Here is a 26610-nt window from a genome sequence, read left to right on the forward strand (position 1 = left end):
GCGCTCGCGCCGAGGATTTGGGATTTACTCCATTAAGCCGAATTCCATCGCCCCCCCCCCGCGTCCCTAACTCTGCCCATGATACGCCTCCCCAACTCCTCCCAATCGCGTGCGTTTAGTTCTCCAGTATACAACAACAGCGACGACGTGGCGACTGCAGTCCACAACAGAGTGCCCTCCCAGCTGCGTTGAGTTCCCTCGACTCACAGAGGGATGCGCACGTGGCCGCAAATATTGATAGGTATGTCACTAACTGCTACTATTATTACTCCTGCTACTACACCATGGAACTGCACGCAGTGAAGTGTATACAGGGTATTGGCTAATCATGGGCAAATAGTGGGGAATAACTAACAGCAATATCTGCACACGCGCTCCAAAGAAGGGAATCGGACCAATAATATTAATGCATTTTCTGCAATAACAAGATTACACTTTTACATCCCAACGTACGTTCAAAATCCATGTATCCCTGCCAATAAAGATGATAATTTTAGTTGTTAAAGATTGGCAGTTTTGTTCTGCTTGCTGTGCTGTTTTATTTGTTGCCGAAGCAGCAAGCCCTGGTAGCGTTTCTCAGGCACTGTATGTAATGCTGCTCACTCTTGCCAGCCACTCCATGGTTCGCTGGAGTTGAAAGCGCATTTAGGTGCAGGAGACCCTTTGAGTTCCCTGCCCCCACACCTCCCAAGGGGGCACATTAGGGTTGATATATTTTCACGAGGATCAGCGGCAGTAATCCGGCCTGACCCAGCAAGCTGGGAAGCTTGTTTGCTTTCCAGCCTCCCCCCTCTGTTCGCGACCATCTGGTGGCAATGAGACTGATGATGATGTGAGGACAGGAAAACGCACGAACTTATCTTGAATATTTTGCTCGTGCTGTTGCACACTAAAGAATATGCGGGGACATTCTGATGCGCGCGGTGCCGCAGACTACACGCAATTATGTCAAAGCAATTAAATATGAATACGGAATAAATGTGTTACGCTCCAGGATGGCGTTGCTTAATAAAACAACTTTTATTTTCCGAGTGTTTATGATGCAAAAAAATAAAATGGGATTTTATTTGCGCGTGTGACTATGTCGTGTTTAACTTTCCGTTTTATTGGTTTCAATTAACGAGCACATTTTGTGACATTGTCGTTAGTTTTGTATAATGTGACAAAACAAGTTGTTGCAAGAGCGCTTATTAAATGATAGCATCACAAGCAAACTAATCAACTAAGAATGGTACTCATAATACAGTTTTTTGGGGGTTAGATGACGTAGATATATACATGTGTCGTTAAACCCGCCACCACCCGACACAGCCAATTAGTAAGGTGCGTCACGAAAACAGAATGGTACTGTTATACAAGTCGATATAAAGCAATGTCGATAGTTGAATGTTGATGTTCTTGCAGGCCATTCGTCATGACAACATAACGATAGAGATCATATAGCAGGATTTACACGGGATACATTTTACAGGCACTCACGGCTGTCATATGCAACATTACACGTGCCTCAACATTCCACACTTGCTGCAATGTTCTTGCGCCACCCATTCAATTCATACAATTTCCAAAAAAAAAACATATCTTACCAAATATTCAAGCACCTTACCTGGAGGGTCATGCTTGGGATTCTGTGCCAGTGTTTGTACTAGAGCCGCAGTGTCAGTTGCACGGTGAACAGTTTTTGAGCGATATTGAACATACTTGCCATTACCAAACACCAGCACATTAAGTGTGGTCGGTGGAGCAGCGTAGAGATGGCTACTGTTCTTTGTTGAATTAGTCAGGGGCTGCCCAGGGCTTCCAGTGCCCCTTCTGATGATGTATATATGAATGCTACTCGTCCTGGGGACTGGAAGCCAGTGTGTAATAGCAATTCAGGCCCCCACAACCCATGCTGTCAAATGGCTGTGTTATGGAGCCTCATTTACAAGGGGGGGCAGATCGCTTGAAGGCCAACGCCTCTGCAAACATGCCAATGGTGGACCGTATTCCAGCGTGCATGCCCGCGGCTATACTCAGACGTGTTACCACTAAAGTGCAACAAAACATGCAGCCAGCCCATCCCTTGTGTGAGGTTAATTAAAACAGCCTGATTTTTTTCATTTACCTGCTATCTTTGTTGTTGATAATTGGTTTTTTACCCTTTTATCTGGCAACAAAACTGACACAGTTTGCATTGACCACAATACCTGTGGTCGGAATGCAAACAAAAACACAACTTTGATAATGTATGCACTGTCCTTGAAATTGATTGGTCCACACCCAAGACAGCTTTTCTTAGAGCCTCGTCTCACATGGTGTTGGACCAGATGACGCCAAAAGGCGCACAACTCAAAGACAATACACCATCAGAGTATGAGAGCTCGGGGTAAGCATTTACAACATTGGAACCTCCTTTGCCAGTAGCAAAATACGATTATTGTTTTTTTACCCTTTTATATGGCAACAAAACTGACACCTTTTTAACAAGGAGTCGTGTTTGCATTGACCAAAATACCTGCGGTCGGAATGCAAACAAAAACACAACTCTGATAATGTATGCACTGTCCTTGAAATTGATTGGTCCACACCCGAGACAGATTTATCTTAGAACCTCGTCTCACATGGTGTTGGACCACATGACGCCAAAAGGCGCACAACTCAAAGACAATTGAGCATCAGAGTATGAGAGCCCGGGTATACATTTACACCATTGGAACCTCTTTTGCCAGTAGCAAAATATGATTATGTTTTTTTTACCCTTTTATCTGGCAACAAAACTGACACCTCTTTTTACAAGGAATCATGTTTGCAGTGACCACAATACCTGCGGTCGGAATGCAAACAAAAAACACAACTATGATGATGTATGCATTGTCAATGCAAACATGACTCCTTGTAAAAAATGTGTCAATTTTGTTGCCAGATAAAAGGGTAAAAAAGCCAATTATCATATTTTGCTACTGGCAAAGGAGGGTCCAATGGTGTAAATTCTTACCCCGAGCTCTCATACTCTGATGGTGCATTGTCTTTTAGTTGTGCGCCTTTTGGCGTCGTCTGGTCCAACACCATGTGAGACTAGGCTCGAAGAAAAGCTGTCTTGGGTGTGGACCAATCAATTTCAAGGACAGTGCATACATTATCAGAGTTGTGTTTTTTTGTTTGCATTCCGACCACAGATATTGTGGTCAATGCAAACATGACTCCTTGTAAAACAAAAGAAGTATCAGTTTTGTTGCCAGATTAAAGGGTAAAATCCAATTATCATATTTTGCTACTGGCAAAGGAGGTATCAATGGTATAAATCTTTGTTGTTATTGTGTTAGAAAGTTGAGGATTTCACTTCAAACGTCCCATGCTAAAATGTTTAAATGAGGTCATCCCACGGATTCCTTCACATGAAGATGCACTGAGCTTTACCTTCAATACTCGTTTCCCGCAATTGTGGCACAGACTTAAAGTCGCGCCACTCTATGCCTGTGAGATGTTCCTAACTCATTATGAAAAGATTTAGAGTGATAAAAAAACACCCTTTGACGTGTTTCTGAAATAATGTCGAGCGAGTAGAATTTTCGAAGTTCAAACTAATTTGAAAGCATAACTAAAGACTGCATGAAGATGTACCCAATGTGCCTATACATATTTTATTCATGAGTTTTGAATCATAGCTAGAGCGCCATATACGTTTGTTGTATATGTCTATCAGAAGAAGCCCATATACTTATTTGACTTGTCAAAAAAAACATTGTATTCTGAATGTTTAAGCTACATTTTCCATCTGCTGTGTTTATCAAGAGGAATTTCAGGGAGTTTGAATGTCTAGGGTCAGTGCTGCTCGTGTAACGAGACACCTAATTATTCACAGAAGGGAAATGCAGAGTAACACACCAGGAACTCCTCCTTTGTATTGTACAGCAGTGGACATCATGTTGGTGTATGCTTTAATGATTTAACGGGATGAATCAGCGACATTCCCTTTATTTCCAGGGACTTTAACATCAATACATATGTTCTCATGTCCTCTAACAAAGCAAAATGTGGTTGTCAATCTTAAACTGGCACTCTGTGCTTGCAGAGAATAAATACATTTACGCACATGTTAGCAAAGGCAGTATATATTTATAATATATCTGCAGTATATAAAAAAAATGCCTTACATTTATGGTGAATATATTTATTTAGCAATCTTCCAGGTATATGTTCTACGTCTATATCTGTAGAATACAAAAGGGTAGCTACATTCAATGGAGTGGCCTTGCCTGTTAGCTATTGATGGAGGTCACCTTGTGAATATTTTGCTGAAGTGTGTCCTCCAGTGATTAAAATGTGGCAACGGCTTTGTGACCACAAGCTCGCGTATGGATTTTCTGTAGGAACCAAAGATTGCCATAGCAATTATATGGCAGCACAACACGAGTGGTTTTGTATGAGCAGGTGTCATGGTCAGTTTTGGGCAGATAGCGTCCATCTAGCCGTGCAGGATACAAATGTTTACTAATATTGTGTGTATGTGTGTGTCACTGGCTTGTTATGTTTGAAACTGATGACCAATGTAACAAATGGACACAACACAGAATTCCTAAATCATTCACTGGATAGATAATCGAAATATATTCCAAGTATAAGTCACTGTCAAGACACAATATTTGTTGGGGCGCTAGTCGGACCTTGAACATTGTTATACGAATGTGCAGACGCCACCATGTAAAGAATGATTTAATATCATGGCAATGCTGGGTTAGGCTAGATCGCAGTGATACCAGTCACAAGTGCTTACCAGTGAGCTTCCACAGTAAGTTTTTATTTCAAAGCCTTACAACCGACCAGATCAATGTGATATGATTGTATTTGTAACATTAAACATACCCCAATGGCCAATGGTGGGTGTACCACTGCCATTTTTGACGGACTAAGGTGAATTCCCAGCACTAGTGGATTTATTGGCGGTAGAAAAGTTTCCAAATCACTTCAACGAATAAAAAAAAATATCCCACAGATAATTGCTAACATGATTTTTATGGACCGCTACTCCACTGTGGTTTAAATGGGTTTGGTAAGAATTGCTCAACTTGCACATTTTTTCCCCTTTTGTATGTTTTACATTATAGCAACTCTCCCTGCTTCAAAAGATTCTTGCACTGCCCAGATGTTATCGCTGGAGATGATAGGACACGGACAAACCACCCTTGCCCAAATATGTCAAAAGAATGTTGCTTTCAAATTGCTGTGCCATGAAAATGGCATTCATTTGCCGTCGGTATACTATTGAACAAATTAGTGAGGTGTATTAATGCAATAATTGCCGTGTTTGAATAACGTTTTGTTTGTTATATAAGTGTTTAAATTGAAATAATCTTAGAACCACAGACAGGAGTCTGACTTGACTCCAGTGCTATGTGACGATGAGAATCCTGTCGAGATTGGCTCGTAATTAATAGCACGGTTGGTTATACACAGTGCGAAAGAAGTTAAAAATACATAGACATACTGTGCCAAAGACACCCTCTACTCCAGCTCCTTGTTATACTGATCAGCTGCGCCGCACCCCGAGTTGAACACGAGGCCATAAAACACGTAAACTACCTTTGTAGAGGTCCAAATACAGTGGCAAGGTCTCCACTGCCTCACATGAGAGAGAGAAAGGCTACTTGTCTTTCTCAAAGGAAAGATCAGATTACAAATTAAACAAGTAATTCGTATACATTGCTCAATTCATGATGTTAGTATATCCAACGCATGCCACCACTGAACTTGCGGGCAGACCAGTGGCAAGGGCACCGTGTGTGCTTCACGTCGGCCCGGGTGCGATCGCTCGCGGCTCTTGGAAAGCCGCTCCATCATCACGAGCTGTTACGACGTCGAGACAAACGCGTCACCACTGAACATGGAGAGTGGGAAGGCGGTGGAAAAAGTAGAAGAGGAGAGAGAAGCTGTGACACAGGTGGAGTAAGTCAATAGCAATAAGCTGCCGGGGAGCTTTAGGAGTTCAAAAGGTGAAATAATGCGGCAGTAAAGCTGTGTTAAGGAGATCTGAAGTTTTGCCGTTTGTTGAAGAGGGAACGTGTAAAGAGTAAGTTGGTGAATAAGTGGAGATCAGAGTCATAATATGTATTTAGACTGCAGGAGGAATCCGATGAGCTCTAAAGATATTTTTTCACAGCTGTCCAGTGTGGGCAGATCAGCGAGTTACAACAGGAAACAATACAAGAAAAACGATCGGAGTGTAAAATAGAGAAATGGTAAGCAAGGCACTGCGTACAAATCAATAATACATGCATTTATTATGTAGGTCCGATTTATCAAGATTGGGCTTGGCAGAAAAAAACACAAAACAGTCCCAGACCACACCAATATAACGCCACACAGCAATAGTTCCTCTATAAAATGGCACATTAACACTGAGCTATCGATACACAGATAATGATGAAAGTTGCAAATCACATTTGCAAATGTGATTGTATCCAGCACTGATCTTCTGCTTTAGGATATTTTTTTAAGGTATATTTACGACGTTCGGAGAGGAATTAAGGTTGTTGTTGTTCCAAAACGTTGGTGCCGCAACGGCAAAGGCGTTGACACCCATTCCCATTCTTGTTCTAGGGATAGTTAAAAGGCAATTAGATGGACGCCAATAAGATGGACCCCGTAAGTACGACTCAAGGAGAAGGTCCACAACGAGGAGGTAACACCTCCCGCACTGAACTGTGCCAATCAAGGCACACGTCGCAATGAACACGAGTGAAAGAGTGACTTTATAACTATAAGTCGGTGGACCGTCATCGGGAGGTGATGATATCTGCCCAGCTGTCACCTTGACGGGGGGGAGAGAGAGAGTGTTGTGCCGTCCACACCCACTTCGTCATCAGAGTTCAGCACTGACAGCAGCGGCGGCAGAACCACTGTTATGTTGGCCGTGTTGCTGTCGTGAACTTCGATCGGCAATCCACCTGGCCAGGAGGAGGCATCGTTGCGGGCAAGAGAAGACGCCTGCTTGTCGACTGCAAATAAGGATAACCGGACTGTCTTCTATCTATCTTCTTCTATCTTCTTCTATATATATAAAAGTCAAAAATAGTTTGTGTGTGGGTTTGTGGCGGGGTTTGTGGGTTCGCGCGCTTGCGAAGGATTTGGCTCTCCAATGGTGGGGTTTACGTAAAAATAAAAATAGCCAGGTACCACGCCGTAAGCCCTGCCGTGAGCAACCGCTATTCCTTTTTCACATCCGTCAACTTTTAATTAGTTTCATTAGCGATTTAGTACGATTTTTGTGCGCTTTCTTTTTTATCTATTTATTTATGACACGTGCAGGACCATACCAACTCACGTGCCTTTTGTGTGGGGGACGGCCCATGCCAAGTCGCATGCCTTCGGTGGGAGTGAGGGGGACATTTTCTTTTGCGTTAAAAATGCTATTAAAATACACTAAAAGCTCAAGTAAATTCTTCACTGTGTGATGTTCACCCTGTAGATATTACTGCAGAGCGGCCGGGGTGATCGTGGCTGGGGGGGGGGGGGGGGTCAGGGGTAGCAGCCCAACTCCAGCCTGCCAAGGTGCCACCTCGGCCGGCTGGACAATCTAGGAAAGGCCAGAGGCTCTGCACGGGACTAGGCCTCACCTCGCCACTCTGTCAGGTGAGTACTTTGTGCTATAGAGTCGATAAATACTGCTATAGAGTCAGCATGTATTACTGTAGTGATAGCAGGTACCACCACAGTCAGTACGCACTGCTGTTAGCTGGGTATATAAGCTAGTGCTCTATAAAGTAAATTCGTCAATACGAATCACAACTACTTGAGGCCTGTGGTATGAAGTCCTTAATTTTGAGTCGTGCATATACATTAACTACTTTCGACATTGAAATGGTTTACGTCGAATGCTTTTGCATACAGAGTATTGCCTGTTCTATTTAATTTTTGAGTAATACCAATACCTTTGTAACGGTATTATAAGTCGTATCGAACACCACTGCAAAGTATGATCTTGAGTTTTGATTGTGGTGTGCTGATCTTTAAAGGTGTATTGAGAAATTTTGATTCTGCTACTGATGCTCCTGCTGTTATGGAGTGATTCATGCAGCCAGCTATGGCTGCGGGGTTTGGTCGTACATGTTATGTATATCGTTTGTTGTAGGATTTGAATCACAGTTCCTATGATCATTGTTACATTGTTTTTGTGGCTTTTATTTTGGTGATTTTGAGGTCGGTTTCTTCTGGCCATGGTTGTTTGTTGTAGTACAGAGTTGGCCTGATAACTTTAATCTACATTGTCTTATGGTTGTTATTGTTTGACATGCATCCCACTGGGATTTTTGCACACAGCATTGAAATGCGGTGTTTTTTCTGGAAGACTTTGCTGTTTTTTACAGGATTTTTTTCTGTTGCGTGTAGTCACTTTAAGATGTTTCTTGTTCATTTTTTTGTTTTGTTACGGTTACACCCGAGTCAAGAGCCGCATGGCTCACAGGGTTATACCTAATAAATTGAGAAAATGAAAAAATGAATGTATTACAACTAGCCTTTTGCCCGTCCAAGGAGAGGTGTATTGTAATTAATCTGAAACTTGCAAGCGAAAAGCAGACTGCGACGTGATATTCATTGCATTAATGCGTGTGAAATTTGTAAGGGTGTGGTGAAACAGACCTATTTAATTTCAAGGTTATAATCCCTTGTTCATCATGACGTCCTTTTTACTTTGATGTCTCAACAGTGTTACGGAGATCGCGTGACGTGAGGGTTCTGCCTCTGTAGTGAGGGTTGTAAGTTGACGCCGAGGAGGGGGGAGGAGGCGCCTCGCCTCCCATGTGGAGTGACGTCAGCCAGTGGGATAGCGAACTTCATGGCTCTCTTTTCCCCTCTGTACCATCCTACAAAACCACATTTATTTCACCCATGACTCATGTGTAATGAGATTCTCGCAACATTTTTCATATATGAGATATGTTTTGAACAACATTTAAAATTGTAAAACATTTTAAGATTTTTCAATCACATTTATTTTTTACATATTGTAGAACATAAAATTCCCAGCAACAATTGTCCATCTTACCTTCCAGAGTTTTTTTGCATTGCTCGCAGGGAAAATGAGGTGCCCAGGATTTGTCTTGATCCCCGACAAGCATACCAAAATATGCCTTGTAGACCTCACACATTTTAGCAGATGCTTCCACAGAGTATTTTTTCACTCTTGTCTTGATAAATTGGCCACAGACATAGCAAACTGCGTTTGCCAGATGCTTGCAGCCTCTTGATGCCATCTCAGAAAAATGCAGATATGTATCAACTTAGGCAGCTGGAGCTAAGCTGAACTGGTGGGCTTAAGGCCCTTGTATATATACTAAAATTTATATTACTGGAAAGTTCTAGAATGTTCTAGAAGTTACTCTAAGTTTACTCAGCACTGACTCCATCTGGAATGTTTGGGAAAATAGGTACATTTCTAAATATCACTGTCCTGGTCACAAAAGCGAAGTTTGTGTGGAATAATAGACATTTTCTGTACTTTTGAGGCATAAGCAAATCGAAAATAACACTTACTACCCAGGAACAAAAAACAATTCTCCACCAGCAGCCAGCGCTATGCTACTACATAGCTAATTCTATGTCACTACATATGTGACTTTTATTATCCTCATTGTGTCTGAAGCCCCACCTGATCGCGTTCTTCATTACGTTTTTCAATCACTTCTTGACGTTCCAACTCTTGTCGACCAGAGCACGTGTACCTGGGGCAGTTATTGAAGGCACCACTGGGATGAGAATGATGTCACAGAGAGGTAGCTGAGAGCAGGTTGCAGTGTTTTTTTTTTAAACCGGTCTTAATGATGAAAAGCAACATACCAACGTGACTTCAGAAGAATTATTTTTTTTGATAATTGATTGTGTATATTGCCTCATGTGACACGTGTAACATAAACATTTACAATGAAAATTTAACAAAAGTTGAAAAGTGCATAGAAGCTTGAGGAAGGACATGCACGCTTGAAACTACGCAGAAAGAGGAATACATAGATCAGAAAACAAATACAAGTTATAATTAGATCGACTGAAACAATTACAGAAGCTTGGGGCAGAACTTGTCACGAGGATAGTGAAATGGTGGCCGAGCTTTATTACAGAATGCCAGCCAAGGTAGGGAACTCACCAGAGGGGATTACACTGCGGAGATGGAGAACATTAAATTGGGCCATGTAAAGGAGGGAGAGATATTTTGAGAAGTGTGATACGTTGGATTGGCCTTCATCCAGCAGTTCGATAGAACATGACCAATATTCTTTGGGTCTTTCAGTAAAGCCACGTAGATAGAAAAATAATAAAAATAATATTATTATCAAAAGACCCAAAGAATATGAATTACTGCAGTCACGAAAGCTTTAAGTCAAGATTTAACATGACTAATGACAATGCTGGATGATCTATGCATCATACTACGAATGCCTCGGTACTGTCTGGATATTGTTGTCCTTCCACACACCTCCGATTAGCATGGTTAGCTACGTACGGTGCGAAAGAAGTTCAACATACATACATTCAAGGAACAAGATACGTTTTGATTGAATTCACTGTAATATGGTATTGCCCAATTCAGTACTGTACTACGATCTTGCAATTTATTGCTTACGCAGACAGAAGGGGCCTCGACTGGAGGCAACTCTAGAGCCACACTCGAGGGTGCTTTGGTCTACTCTTCCACGTTGGCCTTACGTCTGGAAAGATTACCCACACTTTACCCCACCACACTCGACTTGCCGATCGACTTATAACAATTGCTTTTTCAACATTAATGGCCATGCTAGAAACACTATTGGCATTTCAACAAATAACATTTTTGAATAGTATGTGCCACATATTCGTTGGTTCATATAGAACGATCTTATTATTTTAATCTAGCGTAGACCACGGAGAATTATTTATCCTGATAATTCTTGGCAACCAGAGGGATTCGCATGAGTGATTGAAGTACACGGTGTTGAGTGCATTCATGAGCAGTTGTCGACCATGGGTACGTTTCCCTCGTAGGAAAAGCTGTGTAATGTAATTCAGGTCCTTCCTACATTGTAAAGCAGAATAATAATGGTCACAAGCAAGCTTTGGCAAACACAGCCAGATGCTGGACTATCCAAGAAGGCAGGTGAAAAGGATTGCAGAATCTTAAGCTTGGTACATCTGACAATGTTATAGTTAAACATCAGTAGAGGTGATTTGTTATCCATCACAATTAAATGAATGACTGCTTTGCTGGCATTTACATTTTTTTTTTCAAAAGCCACAATTTTCCTAAATTCTAACATATATTCGCAACATTTACACGGACTATAAGACGGAATGTATTCAACAGTTGCATTTTACAATCGTAAACTCTACCAACCATTGAAACTAAAATAATCAACTAGTTTTGCAGCTTAATGGATTACAACGCAAAATAATCCCACAGCCCTAAAGAGTTATATTTAAGCTTCAGTGACCAATTGGCTTCACACTGCAACACCCATTTAGTTGTAAAACATGCCATGACTACAAAATGTAAATACAAATGTATTTGGGGTCAATGAAATTAAATAGCATCCACAGATTATGCTTGCGCATGAAACGTTTAAGCCTGAGTGTATCACATTTATGCAGATAAACTAAAAGTGTCTCGTTTACAAAAAAAAAAATCTCTGTATCCCTTCAAAACGCACTCGGGAGCATGCCCAGTCACCAGCCAACTATAGGATTGCGATGCTTGTCTGCGATCTAAATAATTTTGCATACGTATTAGTGTATTTTTGCATTGCTTATTAAAATAAATCAGTCTCATTTGTACAATTTTTTTGGTGAAAGATGTATTAGCCTCGATGTAACTCGAGCACATCATGTGTGGTGCCTGCTTGCTCTCCCAGGCCCTGCTGTGGCTCTGTCAGCGTCCACGAGGACGCGTTCGTCTCTCTTGACAATGGAGTGTGCTTTAAACCGTCTCTATTTCAGCGTTTCGAGAGATGTGGTTCCATTTAGGCGCTGCACAAATCCAGTGGCGAGATGTTAACTACCTCGCCTGGTATACAGGCCATGGGTTCGATCCCGACTCTGACCCATGTATGTTTGGAGTTTGCGTGTCTCTATCCGTGGTCACGTGGATTTTTTCTCCGGGTCCTCCGGTTTTTCCCTCCACATTTAAAAACATGCGTTTAGAGTATTTGGCTGTTAAACATTTTCACATAAGCCACTTCGTTGAGCTATCATTTGTGGCCAGGTCACTTGTGAAGAAGATATATAGCTCAGCGGGCCTTACCTCGTAAAATATAAGGATTGATGGTAGTTTTAGTTTACAATATTAATCTACCCCTTTTCTCACCACAGTCCCTGTTCATGTTATTCGTGTGTATTTTTTAAAGCGCTTTGATATTAAGTTTCATGCAAACACTAAATAACTGAAAATTCGCGATTCTTCTTCGTTACAATATGCACATCGGGGAAAAAATATTTGTACATGTGCGTTTCGATGCACATACCGTATGAGCCTTGAGAATCGATATCGATGGATCATTACATATCCATGCAATAGTATAACAAGGTAACCAACAATTCAAAGGTATATGCAGTGTTTTTTTTTATTGAGTGGAGCATTAATTTGCATTGTTACAAGCATACAGCGGTTGATAAAGCTTTTCACTCAAATGCTCAAAGGTGCTGTGTGCGGTCTTTTGAAAGCATTAATGAAAAAAAGTACCCCCACCATGTATTATAAATACAGTACAGTACACGTGTGCAAATATATTACCAAGGGTCTTGCGTAAAGTTCAAATGTATTAATTTATTGAAATTACCCGTTTTAATCATGGATGTTTTATGTCACCACGGCCGAGGTGAGGGCTGCTTCCCCCAATTCCCCAGGTAATGCATCAATCATACATGGGATGCAACCATCTACACTTCCAAGGAATTCTCCAGCTCATCACTTTTGCATTTCCTTTCCTTGATTGGTGCTTTGCACATTTTTTTTACCCGACTGTTTATTAACCCCGAGGCAAGAATTCCCAACGAGCAACCTTTTTTTCTTTCAACGATAATTGACCCGCTTCATGAAAGTTTTATACCGAAGTGTTATTAATATTGATGTTAAAATGTAGTAACCTGTATGGAAATGACATTTGGCAGGAAATTAGAAACAGGGGGCGGAGCTGTGGCGTAGTGATTAGTGTGCAGTACTGTGTTACGAGCCTGGCGATCGATGTTTGATTCCAGGGCACGGCTAAAATCAGTGGAGTGATATTGGAATTGGTCTTAGCCCCCTCCTTCACAAACCTGCACTGACCAGCATGGTGAGGTGTGGTAAACCACCATTGCCAAAACTTTGCTGGGAGGCGTTCATCCAGTAGTGGGTTGATAAAAGGGCTGTACATTATTATGGAATGTTACATATTTCACTAATTATTACACATACCTTCCGTTTAAACCATGGCAAGTCATCACAATGCATGGCAAGTCAACATAATGCATTACAAAATTTACATCCTTGGCAATTCAATGATTATGATCATAGATCGTAATTCGTTTCCTAAATAGTATCTATCATTTTAACCTTTTCGTTTTAATCATACGATGCATCAATAAATGCCCAAATGAAAATGATTCATGTAGAAAAGCCTCACTGGGTCTTAAGACCATTTCACGAGGGTCCTCATGACGTTTGAAAAATGTTAGTGGTGGAAAGTTTTGCACATGGAAGGAAACCAGGGCATGTGTAGAAAACCTAAACGTACGAGGGGATAATGATGTTCTTTTGACATCGCGCCCTTCATGGCGGGGCGTCAGAGCGCTTAACATCATTTCGCACACGTTTTAAAGGGCACCACCATGTGGCAGCTGCTCCCTCTGGGCACAAGGTGACTCAACACCTGGCCTATAAATGGACATTCATCTTCCAATAGAGGGCGATGATTGCTATGTGTAAGTCCAATTGAGTAATTTTGAGGGTAGTTTTCTAATTAGCCAATTTGGATAACGCTAAAAGACAGAGACAAAATCACAAATCGATGTACTGGAGTGTCATCTTCTAGCCAATTCAGCCCATTGGGTTTGGGACATCAGTGATCTATCAACCGTCGTCTCCAAAGCATTGGATTCACCGGTGTATACAATGATGCCTGCTTAAAAAAAATACATTAAGAAAGCCTGATTGTTTCACTATACACGTGCATTAATTAGGCAACGACTTTCATGAGCTGGTCATGAAGCATTTTTGTAGGCTTCTTTTATTTAAGTAGCGAATGTCTAATATTGCCGACAGAGCTGGATCACTTCCATTTGCCTCCTCCAAAGAAGTCTTGAACCCGGCACCTCAGAAGTAAACATTAGAATATCCTGAGCCTCTTCTACATTCAATGTTAATACGAGGGTTGGGAAAGTCTATACCAGAAATGTTTATTCCCCTCACATATACCATAATCCATCCATACGTCCACGATCAATATTCCCCATTCAAATGTAACAATGTCAAGGGTACACTTTTCACATTGGTTGCATAGTAAATATGAACATTTGAACTCTGGGGAAGCATGGCCTCAAACACAGAGCCACGTGGTCATTAGAAGCACACACTCGTAAACATTAGAAATCTATTACATGACATTATGTGCCAAGTAGAAGTGCCAATCTGCCTTCTTTAAAGGTAATGGCAGGACACATCTGGCTAGTTAAATTACAATGTTACATATTGAAAATGTAAACAATGTTTAATGTTGGCTTCTTCCAAATTATTTGAAAGGTGAATTTGAAGAAAGCATTTATTTTGATCGTAGAGAATATGTTCCAGGTTTTATATTTTTGAGATGTGGTCAATTATCAAAACAAATTTGTTACAATTACATTTCTATAAACATTTCCAATGTTTGCTTCATCAGTAATTTAAGATGAAAATAGTCTGCATCATAAAAATGTTGCCATCTCTCAGACGGCTAATTTGAATGATGCCATCACAAAAATCAGCACTGGCTCAGAAATAAAGCAGCAAAAATATAGTAACAACAGCAGCAGCACGGAGCAGTGGTTCATTCCTATTCTTAGGTTTTTTCGGTAAAGTCACGTAGGTAAAAAATTAATAAAAGTAAAATAAAAATAAAATAAAAATCACGACGTTTCGGAAGCAACACAAGCTTCCGTCTTCAGGTGGAACAGTCACAGCACGACAGCTGTATCACTTGATACTTCGTGATTTTTATTTTATTTTACTTTTATTAATTTTAATTGTTTACCTACGTGACTTCACCGAAAAAACCTAAGAATATGAATCATTGCAGTCACGAAAGCTTCAAATCTAGAATTGGTTCATTCCTGTAATGGGGAAGAATTGTTCGTCTGACATTGTAACCATTAAACTGGCAAAACCATTATCAATCCAGGCTGTGCTACTGAATAACAAAATACCTAGATCACAACCTACAAAGTATATCCAGTGTCTTTCTTATTTGCATAACCCTTGTTCTTTTGATGCATGCACAACATCAGCAACAGTCAGAAATGCAGGCATTGCAATTTCAACAGGACACAGCTGTACAGCATAGCATCATGATTCCACATCATTCCCTATGCATCACAGGGAATTTTTAGCAAAGGAGCGCAAGACAATCGTGAGAAGCTGGCATCAGGAAAACAAAGTCTGCAATTGGTTGGAAGCTTCATTTTCTTCCAGATCCCAGACTCTTAAGAAGTGGCTGATGTTCTTTCTGCAAAGACATATTACATTTTACATCATCAATAAAATCCATTCATATGCACACAAAGGCTGACTTGCATTTTCTAACGTTATGATCAAATGCACTGTATATACATTCTCAAAATTATAATTAATGACCTCGACTCCAGATTTTGGGACAGTGTGTATTCGATATTCACTTATAATGAACTTATATGCACTCTTAAACTGTGATATGTTAAAAAAAACATCGCTTTCGTTTCCCCTAATAGTCATTATATTCATATTTCTGAATGACGAGATGACCACGGCAACACGCCCACAACATCAAAGATGTGCTCTCTGTTCAGCCTGCTTTTCATCTATAAAATTCAATCAACAGCATTATTCCAACGTGTCGATTTAAATATGTGTGCCCCTCTGCAGGTTTCCATCTCAGCTGCATGCAGCTGACAACCTGATATTAACAGCAGAGAACAAAGTCAGTGATATGGAATTTAAGAAAGTATTTTTTTCGCCAAGATCCAAAATCAATGTCACGTTACAGAAGTAGATGTATAATGATGCGAAGAGTATATTGAACATTTTGCACACATTTAACGGACACTGGACCAGAAACTTATTTAATTTAAAGTAGTTTGTATACAAAATGCAAAAAGGAATTACAAAAGCGTAATAATTCATTATCTTCATTAGTAACATTTACTTTTTATTCATGTTAGGTCATGCCAAATGGCTATTTTAACATATTTTCACTGCTGGATGAGAACCTCTCGATGCCGTGTTGTTTGCCCAAACTTCGCCAAACTGGTCGATGAAGGTTCGTGAAGAGTAGACCTAGGACCCGGTTTGAATATCAATAGGCCATAACGTTAGCCTAGGCCGCAAATCAAACTCAGGTCACTAAGTTCATAGCGCAGTGCTGAAACACTGTTCCACAATTTTCCCGAGTTACTGGATGATGCGTTTGAAAATCCCACCGTTTCATGTTGATGTGAGCCTCCAGCTCCCTGGATTTATGAGCGGCAGTGTGCAACACCTGCTCAGGAATGGCAGCCAACCGCGCGACGTTGAGGCCGTAACTCCGAGCGGCTGGCCCTTCTGTAAGCTGATACAAGAAGGTCACCGACTCCAGCCTCTCTCCGTCTTCCCCTTGCACTAGCACATCACACAATGCACAATTTGCCTCGAGCAGAAATGGAAGGTCGAGTTTAAAAATAAATAAATACATTCATGCAACGCACTAGTCAACACCCTCTGGTCTCTAAAATGCCAGCGCTCGGTTTCCAGCGAGATGAATCTGTAATTTACCCAATTAGCGGCAATGAGGTGCCTGGCTGACCTCCGTTTCACTTTGACCAATATGTCACGACGCTTGAGGCAACCGTCAAGCAGGTGCGCGGGCATGATGTCGAGAATGCACAATGCATCAGCGATGTTTGCACAATACGCTTTTTCAACTGTGGCAGCTTTATAATCCGGCTCCTGCCGCCTCAGGTCCATCTGATAAATCGCAAGCTGTTATGACACTGTCACTGATTAGCAACATAGTTACTTTGTGGTAACACCACGTGTTTTTTCTATTTGTTTACACCTAGCCCATTATAAGTGCACAGCAACCTTTTCAGAGTAATAGTTTAGAGAGTATTCACGCCAGCGTCAAATCTGTCGGATCATGACGAATAGTGCACTGGACACACAGGTAATTTCTCTGCTTCATGATTTAATTACTGAATGTGAGATGTAATTTTATAATTATCTAAAACAGGGTTTCAATCTATTAAAATTAGGCTCTTAATTGTATCCATACATAAGCTCAAGTTATTTATTTTAAAACCAGGTGATAAGTCAAGAGACCAGGATAGAGTCTCATTTGCAAGAGTGACCTGGGGCATGATTCAACTAGTAGGAAGCGCTGATTGCTATGTAATTTGCCAATTTAGTAATTTCCAGGTAATGCTGGCACAAATTATTTTGAATGACTACAGGGCATCGATGGCGTGCGCTGTGAAGCAGACTGTGCGTATTGTGGTTATTACACCCACAGTAATAACCAGGGCGGCCGCTGGATTAGAACCGTGAACCTCTGCAACAAGCGACAAACACACTTCTGCTAGGCGATATCACCGCCAAATAAAATACATACGAGATTGTGTACTCACGGACATTCATGCACTACACAATCCTGTGCACATATTGCAATGTCAACCAAGAAGGTAATGGTAGTGCTTTCTCAAAGAAGGATAATACTCTTTGGTTCTTTCGGTAAAGTCACGTAGGTATAAAATATATTAAATCACGACGTTTCGAGCGCAACACAAGCGTCCGTCATCAGGTGGGACAATCACAGCAAGAAACAATTGCTGAAGTGGATAATTAATTAATTCATCAGCCAAATTCAACAATGAATGAAAACTAATGTTTTGGTGCAACCATTATGCCAAAACTTCCTTTCTAAAAGACTTGGCCAACGATCACAAGGAGTAGCATACGAGAGCTCAGTGGATGCATTGCTCGATTTTCTTACCCGTCTCCTCGGGCTCACTGAGAAGAAAAGACATGTGGTAATTGCTGACAATGTCCGGGTTTAGCCTCTCCATTTCACACACAGGTGGGTAGTGTGTAACAAAGAGGGTCAAGCATTGCACCTGCCGGATGGAAGACAACAAAACAGACATGCCACAAAGCAGGTTTTTAAAGATGCGTCAATTAATCAATGAAAATTAACTCTGATGCTCACTATACTTGGATTGTGCATGTCAGTATTGATTTGAGTAAAGTATACAGAAATGATATGCTCATGTTGTTGCATAGGGCACAACATAAATAACATAACATTTTAAACAGACAATAGAAATGAGACGGAACAATGTGGAACATGAGCCAAACATTACACGACAGAGCAAAAATGAGACAGATAATTAATACAAAGGGACAAAGTACATTTAGACACAACGCATACATGTAAACAGACAAAACACATTTTATTCTTAGGTTGAATCGGGACCCAGAATTGTGGCAAGGCAAATGGGGTGTATCAATGAATGCTTACCGTTTAGTCGATACTTAAATAACATTCTGAGCATTGACACCTTCATCAGGCTGCGCTCCCTGATGAAAATTAGTTGATGATGTGTCAACTATAAACTTAGCATTGGGGATAAGATTAAGTTCTTACTCATGTTTGATTATACTGTGTAGCAAAAAAAAATTGTTCCTGGGTAGTAAGTGTTATTTATAAATTGATTATGCCTCAAAAGTACAAAACATGGCTATACAAAAGCAAAGTTAATAATCCACTCCATTAATAATTATGAATACCTGTGTTCCTCTATTTCCATAGCTCTTGACATTAACTCATTAAATTATGACAAAACATATTTATAAAATAACAATATAAGAGGGCAATCAAGATATCATTTTAAATGTTACCAATTTATCATACAGTTTAATCCAATATGCATTTAGGTATGTGTATAAACATTGTCATGGATTACTATTGAACACCAACTTAGGCTGTATATTCATAACTCTAGGCAATGCAAATGCTGACGTTATCATAATTGATAAGCACAAGGACTGTCACTTGCAGTGTTTAGTTATTACAATTAAACGCAACTGCATGGAGTTAATGATTTACACAAAATATTATTTTAGCATAACTTTCATCCTTTCACTTAAAATTCACAACTGAGATGCACCCTACATGAAGATCAACTATACAGTTGGCACTGTAATCATTACGGAGGTAAAACAACTCTTCTTAACGCTAGCTTACGCCAGTAACAATCTACACACATTACTCTGGATACTATTTTATATGAAAATAAATGTTTAATCCAATGAACGACACAAGACGTTTTTTTATTTTGTTACAGTGAACCGTCCAGATGGCACGACAGGGATGAAAACATAAAAAATGCAATTCACCAATAAAGCCACAATGGGCTACACGTGTAACCAGAAGGCATTAACTTCATTGCTCGTCAATTTATGGGGGGGGGGGGGGGGGGTGGGGGGGAAAGCTCGGGAGGTGTGCAGGAAATGCCGACCTCCTTGACGAAGTACTCCAGAGTGGCGTAAGCGATGGCAATTCCGTCGTGCGTGCTCGTGCCGCGGCCCAGCTCATCCAGGATCACGAGCGAGTGGCGCGTCGCTTTGCGGATGATCTCCGAAGCTTCGCTCAGCTCCTCCATGAAGGTGCTGCGGCCCTTGTAGATGTTGTCTGATGCGCCCATCCTGAACGCAGCGGGTTAGTGGCGGGGCACAGTGCAAGCCAATTAGAATCCACTGGCTGCACCAGTGAGATGTCCTGAAAAAGTGTTAATTGCATTCATCAACGCACACTTTTTACGGCAATCACATTAAAAACAAAAACTGTCCTTGCTCCTTCAACACTGCTAGCTCCCCCAAATGATTACAATCCTTTTTATAAATGCAGGTGATTCCATAAGCACTTAATTGAATGCCCATATGCAATTTTCACTCTAAAATTGAGCTGTCTTTGATGTTTACAGCAGCTTAATAAAATGCTCATAAAATAATTGTAACTATACATCATACAATCTATTCATGTTTCCCGAATACAAATGAATGCAAAAATGTATTAAAATAGCTGCCTCTAGACAGCATATATGTATATTTCTCTTTGGAAATATATCTGATGTAAGAAAATCCAATATAGCCAAATACAAAACCTGACCACAACTTGTATGAAGTCATTTGAATGAATGTCTGATATGTGGAATGCACGATACTGTTTGTCTTAAATGCAGTAGTTGAAAACATATCCACAGACGTCGCCCCAGAAAGCTAAAGAGGCATCACGAGGACACGATTCTTGCTATGATGGGAGGAGGAGGGGGGTCCCTCTTTCCTGAGGATACAATTCTGTCAAGTGAAACCCAAGCTCTGTTTTGATAGCTGCGAGGCCTCCTGTGAATATTTCGATTCCGTAAATGTATCGGGCACAATCCTGTTACAGAAATACAGATAACATGTCCTTCATACTCATAGATCAGTGGAAATGGGTGAATGGAAACTTTTAAGAGACAATCCCACTCAACAGTCTTAGGGGTTAATTACGAATGTAATGGATTCTAAGATTTACGTATATTTATTCATAAAATAAAGTGAATGTGATTTTTTTTTACATCATCAAATGCTATTTTACATAAGTATCTTGAAATTGTCTTTCTTCACTGGTAGGGCATATATCCAGAAATGCTAAATTGACTAAAGAGTGTAATCAGCCAAGCATTTAATTTTCCTTGTTAATCAAATTAAATACAAAAGTTGTTAGTTTTTTGTTGAATTCGTATGTAAAACAAGTTTTTTTTTCTGGTATTACAGCCATTATTTTGTTTCAAGTTCATAATGAAATTGAATAACTTATAACTCAAAATGCAGCCAGAGACAAAGGCAGATCTGTGAGAAAGTCAAACAAAAACACCCCAATATACCAGAGTCCAGTAGGTCATGGGAACTGCAAGAAGTTGTGCCCAGAACAAATAAACATTATTGACAAAGTTAAAAATACATCTGTGCAAGGACTGCATCTGGCAGGCTGGGATCTCTCCATGGGTGCCCTGTCAGTCTAAAGAGGCATTTAATAACTGCCAAATTGTCATGTGTACAAAGCAAGTCAAGATCCAGTCTCCGTTCCAGTATTATACTGCATTGATAAGGGCGCCGTGGTGTCGAGATGTTAACTACCTCGCCTGGTATGGAGGTCGGGTGCTCAATCCTGCTCCGAATGCCTGTATAATTGGAGTTCGCATATTATCCCTGTGGTCGTGTGGTTTTTTTCGCCTGGTCCTCCAGTTTTTACTTCCACATATTTAGAAACATCCATTTAGAGTATTTGGCTGCTATACATTTCGACATAAGCCACTTCGTTGAGCTATCATTTGTAGCCAGGTCACTTATGAAAAAAAGCTAATAACAAATTTGGCCTAACCTGGTAAAATTATTTCTAGTTTTTCTATGTATGACAGGTTCATACTGAATTGTCCCAGTGTTCGCATTGCCAAGGGAGGTAAAGTATATACATGTAATTATAATGTAATTTCCAACAAATGGTAGAATGTCGGGTGTTTCATATTATTATCTAGTTTTTTCCCCTTAAATCAACGTGTCGATTCGTGTTAAAGTAAAATATTTGTATCAACACAGTTGGAAATAGAGTTAGTGTATATCTACCATGTAAATAACCATGGTATGTATATAGACAATTCAAAAGTTATTTTGCTGTGTGAATTGGAAGTGGGTTTTATGGCGAAAAAATGATAAAAGTGGTCTGTTATCCCAGTTTGCTGTAAGGGCAAGTATTTCTGCTGCCGAAGACATTAATTACGGAACAAATGAGACCGTTAAAAGTCTGTGTGATTAGGCTTCCGAAATGGGTAGACATTAGTGTGTATCGCAAAATGTGGCTGGAATAAATGTAGCAATATGAAAAAAAACATACCTTACTTAAAAAAAAATTGAACGGATGAAGCATCATCACTTGATGAACATAGTGTAACATGTACAATGCTTTTAACAACTCGTGATGTCACGAACAATTCAAGACAAATATTTACGAGGGACCTCGTCAGGTTTGGACAATAGGTTTCATTCAATTATTGTGTTCCAGAGAAGGTCAGCTGGCTCAGCAGCCAGAGCACTTAGTTGCCACTTTTGGAATCCTGGGCCTGAGTCCAGGTTTCGGCTGCTAATGATGAACGAGCATCTCTCGAAGCTAGCATGTTGAGATGGTAGTGTCCAGAGGTGTGGACTCGAGTCATGTGACTTGGACTCGAGTCAGACTCGAGTCATGAATTTGATGACTTGCGACTCGACTTGGACTTGCATAACAATGACTTTGTCCCACCTATGAGATGTGGACTCGAGTCATGTGACTTGGACTCGAGTCAGACTCGAGTCATGAATTTGATGACTTGCGACTCGACTTGGACTTGCATAACAATGACTTTGTCCCACCTCTGGTAGTGTCTGGCAAATGTGTGTGGTGAGGATTCAGCTTGCTGTCCTGCAAAGTGATACCCACCTCACTAACCCAGAAGAGCACCATGGACCTCACAGAGTTCAGAGGCTTCTTCCCTGCCTTTTACTAAGATAGCCCAATACAAACATGCATCTATGCACCAGTCACATGCTTGGATGCAGCCTCCCCCCTTCATATGGGCTCCAGGCAGAACACATAACTATCAGAAGAAAAATGATGAAGCTTTCACCACATCCAAGACATGCAGCCTTCTCGATTTGATAGAAAGGGCTTTGGACAGAAAGAGGGGAGGGCAATCTCCCAATTTACATGAATAGAGGCCACCTTTGACAGAAACCCAGGGAAGGTCCACAATACCATTTAATCCTTTCCTAAACACACGGGGCACCGAAGCTTGAAATCCTCCCACCCATCAGGCAGATGTTACAGTGACCAGGAAAACCGTTTTGAGCTATGGACGTCACCGAATAATGGCTAAAAAGGCAGTGGCTAAAATGGTGCAGCCATGCCAAAACTAAAATCCCATAGAGCCACACAAACAGAGAAGAGCTGGGCCCAGAAATCTATTGTACTGATATCAGCTGGTGCAGGGACCACATGTGCAGATATGCCCCTAGGGCCCTAATATTGTACGAATGTGAAAGAACATCGCAAACGTTTAATTTATAGATTTCTGATTGTGTGCTGGCCACTGAATTGTGTACAAGATGGTAAGGAATGTGCCTATGGCTGCATATAACAAAATTTAATGAAGACTACTAAACAGAGCATATATTTCCAATTACACTCGTGTATACAAACTCCTGTGGTTCCAATTAAACTCAGTCCCAAATGTTTAGCAGAAATAATGGAAGAAAAATATATGAAGACAACAGATTGGGCCAAACATTTTTTAAGCCATCTGCAATAACAAACCCAGGGCTGGATTTGAGAGCCAGATTTCATAAATCTTCAAGCAGCTTCAAGTGTTACATATCCCTTCAGGGAACTCCCAGACAATTATCAAATCAGACCATTTACATTGATAGTCCACTGCAAGGGAAGAAACATAAGCCTCATGACAGTTGCAATGATTTCAATACATTACATGCACTTCACGATGAGAGATTAACCCCAAAAGCTACCTCTTATAAGCCTGATAATTGATATCCCTGATTTAGTGGGGCATGAATGTAGTGTGAATGTAAGGATAACACAAATGTCAATCATTCCACTGGATGTGGTGGCCATTCTCTGCATGCATGCCGTTAAATGTAAGTTCGTTATTTTGGTAATCATGTGGAGATATTATTCATCTCCGAGGTGTCGCGTATAATAGAAAAACATGTCTTTTTCACATTCAAATTTCTATGAGATACTTTAATACACAATTTGCAGTGATGCCCCCTGCATTTATAACAATAATGTCATCCTCCATATCAATACTCTGACCTAATGGATCAAACGGCAAAATTAGATGCATTATAAAATTACAGCGAACTATTAAATGTGTGGATTATAACATTACTGCAGTATCAGTGCAGTCTTCCCCTAATAATGTAACAATAATAATACAAATACAATTATGCACACTATATTAAGCGTGACTTAGGCATCTTCATTGGAAAAAATATTGGACAATGCATGACCCACCTTTGAGCCGAGTACTTCTATTTGCAGTATCTAAGTCTCATAAGCAAACACTGCTTAAAAGCGGCATGTTTGTACGCTGTGTATGCATGAATTAGCGAATACAACGTACATGTGGTTCACAGTGATCACAGTGTTTCTTATGAAATGCAAGTGTTAAAATAACACCACCCTTGAATTCCCATGTAAAAAAATCAGGAGGGCTCGCTTTCAAACCGCATGCAAGCTGTGCACACATTTTTTTCTTTTCTCCTTTTCTGGCAGGGCTCGGGGTTCTCAAAGCCAGGGGATGCAGCGTTTGATAAATTATTCTGAAAATATTTCTTGCGCGTGGCACTTACCATACTAAACAGGCGTAATAAAACGGAAGACGTTGATTGTGAGCAACCAATTTGGCCATGCTTAACTACTTCATTTGAATGTCTGTATTAATGTACTATTGTTAATCGAATGGTTAGGGCTTTTTGTACTTATTTACGTAACAATTACGACAGCACTGCAAATCCCTAGAGAAGCATGTTGCATGTACTACGATCCTGCAAGGCAACTTTATATGCTGCACAGCAAATTTGTATCCTGTGTTGACAACTTGTGGACACTTTTCTGGCTTCTAAAATGCAAAATAAGCTCAATCATTATAAGTCCCAAATGCATCTGAATGAAAATTACTTTGTGACAATACATTTCTCAAACAAATTAATCTATGCAAATTAAATATCTTAACAACCCAAAGCATGAATAAAAATTAACAGGTAAGAATACATGGCTTGTGGATGCTCATAAAAATAGTTTTAATCTACACTGGCTTTATTTTCCAGACTTAATAAAATAAACACTTATTTTGCTAACATTACATTTTATTGATGAATGTGTTTTTTTATGTTGTTGCATCATTTTAACAGCCCACATGATTAAGGTTTTAACATTAACTACACATTTCATTGGTGTGTATTATTTTCACTGAACGTGGAAAGATGAGAACAGGCTTTATTTTCAATCTCACCACGTGGGACATTGCTGCCCACAGGGCCTTGCACACATACAACATTGATGATCTGCAAAAGTGGCAGTTTTCAAACTTTGATTAACACAGACATGACAACCAAAACCGTGTTATTTTTATACACTGCAGACAGCTATTACTTCCTCAACAATTACATACCAGTGGTATTGAACTCAATCTGATCTCAAATATATGCTGTTCTTGCATCCCATTAAGCCACATTACACGCAAGTGGATTTTCCACAAGTCTACCGCACGTCTAAGGTTTGCATGAATGTACCTGTAATGTGTACATACGTGCTATACATCTATATATATAAAAGGGAAATTTGTGAATATGTGCGTCTGTTCAAAATGTTTAGTGTACTTCCCAACATGCAACAAACTTGAAATTGCCATGTGGGTACTTTCCAGACTGTACACCATGCATAAATTATACAAATAGACTTTTGTATTTGTTTTGGGGGGGAGGGGCGCAATAATGAATATATTTTTCACGCAAGTGAGCGGTGACGTCATCTGTCATGTCACCCGCATGCGGCAGTGCTACAGTGTGCCTGCTGACGTCACCCCCCCCAACCCTCCGCGTGTCGGACGTGTATCCCGCACAAATGCGCGGGGGGGGGGGAATAGGTAACAAACTTTTAATTTGCCATGTGGCTAGCTCCCATACTGTACACAATGTAAAACGTATAAAAATAGACTTTAGTATATGGGGGGGGGGGGGTGACCATGAAGTGTGTGGCGAGAATCGATATCTGGTGATCATTTGTGGTATCGATTACACGGGAATAAGCCGATTCTAAAGAATTTACAACCTTCGATTTTTTTGCGCGATCTAAAGAATTGAATCTTGGCGCGTGAGCGTAAGTTTTTTTCACTGCGCGTTGGGTTTTATTTTTATTAATGAGGTAATGATCAAAGTTTTTTTTTTCATTTGTATATGTTATGTTTTTAAGTTTGAGAAGTTTTTCAGTACATTTTTCTCCCAGGCAATGCCGGGTGCTTCCCGCTAGTTAGCTATATAATACATTGATTCGTTGATATAAAAATAGATTCTTATGTTCATGATTATACTGCTACAGGTGCTGCATTCACCACGTTTAAAAAGATTAGATTCTTGAATTTAATTGTAACCCCAAATCGTGACAATTCATGAAATCACGAGGGGGTGGGATCATTATAGTCATCCCTTGTTACTAAAATAAATATACGGAATGTCGCTATAAATAACCTAATTAATTAGGGAACGAATTTGATATACGTTACGTTAAATTCGCATTTTAAGAATTCTGATTGTCTAAAAATGTACCGTTTTGG

The 26610-nt window shown here is 40.3% G+C and overlaps 1 protein-coding gene across 1 annotated transcript in view; it reads right to left on the bottom strand.

Annotated features, from left to right (window-relative positions):
• Positions 1-12633: 12633 nt before the first annotated feature.
• MSH3 (mutS homolog 3) overlaps positions 12634-26610 on the bottom strand; it is a 72429-nt gene continuing 58452 nt past the window's right edge. Inside the window, exons 20-23 of the mRNA XM_078862251.1 lie at positions 19702-19888; positions 18177-18297; positions 16630-16807; positions 12634-15680 (exon numbers count right to left, since the gene is read on the bottom strand). Of these exons, the coding sequence (XP_078718377.1) occupies positions 15599-15680; positions 16630-16807; positions 18177-18297; positions 19702-19888 (568 nt within the window). The 3' untranslated portion in view covers positions 12634-15598. The remainder of the gene's footprint in view (positions 15681-16629; positions 16808-18176; positions 18298-19701; positions 19889-26610) is intronic.

The sequence above is a fragment of the Lampetra fluviatilis genome, chromosome 13, assembly GCF_964198595.1.
Source record: "Lampetra fluviatilis chromosome 13, kcLamFluv1.1, whole genome shotgun sequence".
Taxonomy (NCBI): Eukaryota; Metazoa; Chordata; class Hyperoartia; order Petromyzontiformes; family Petromyzontidae; genus Lampetra; species Lampetra fluviatilis.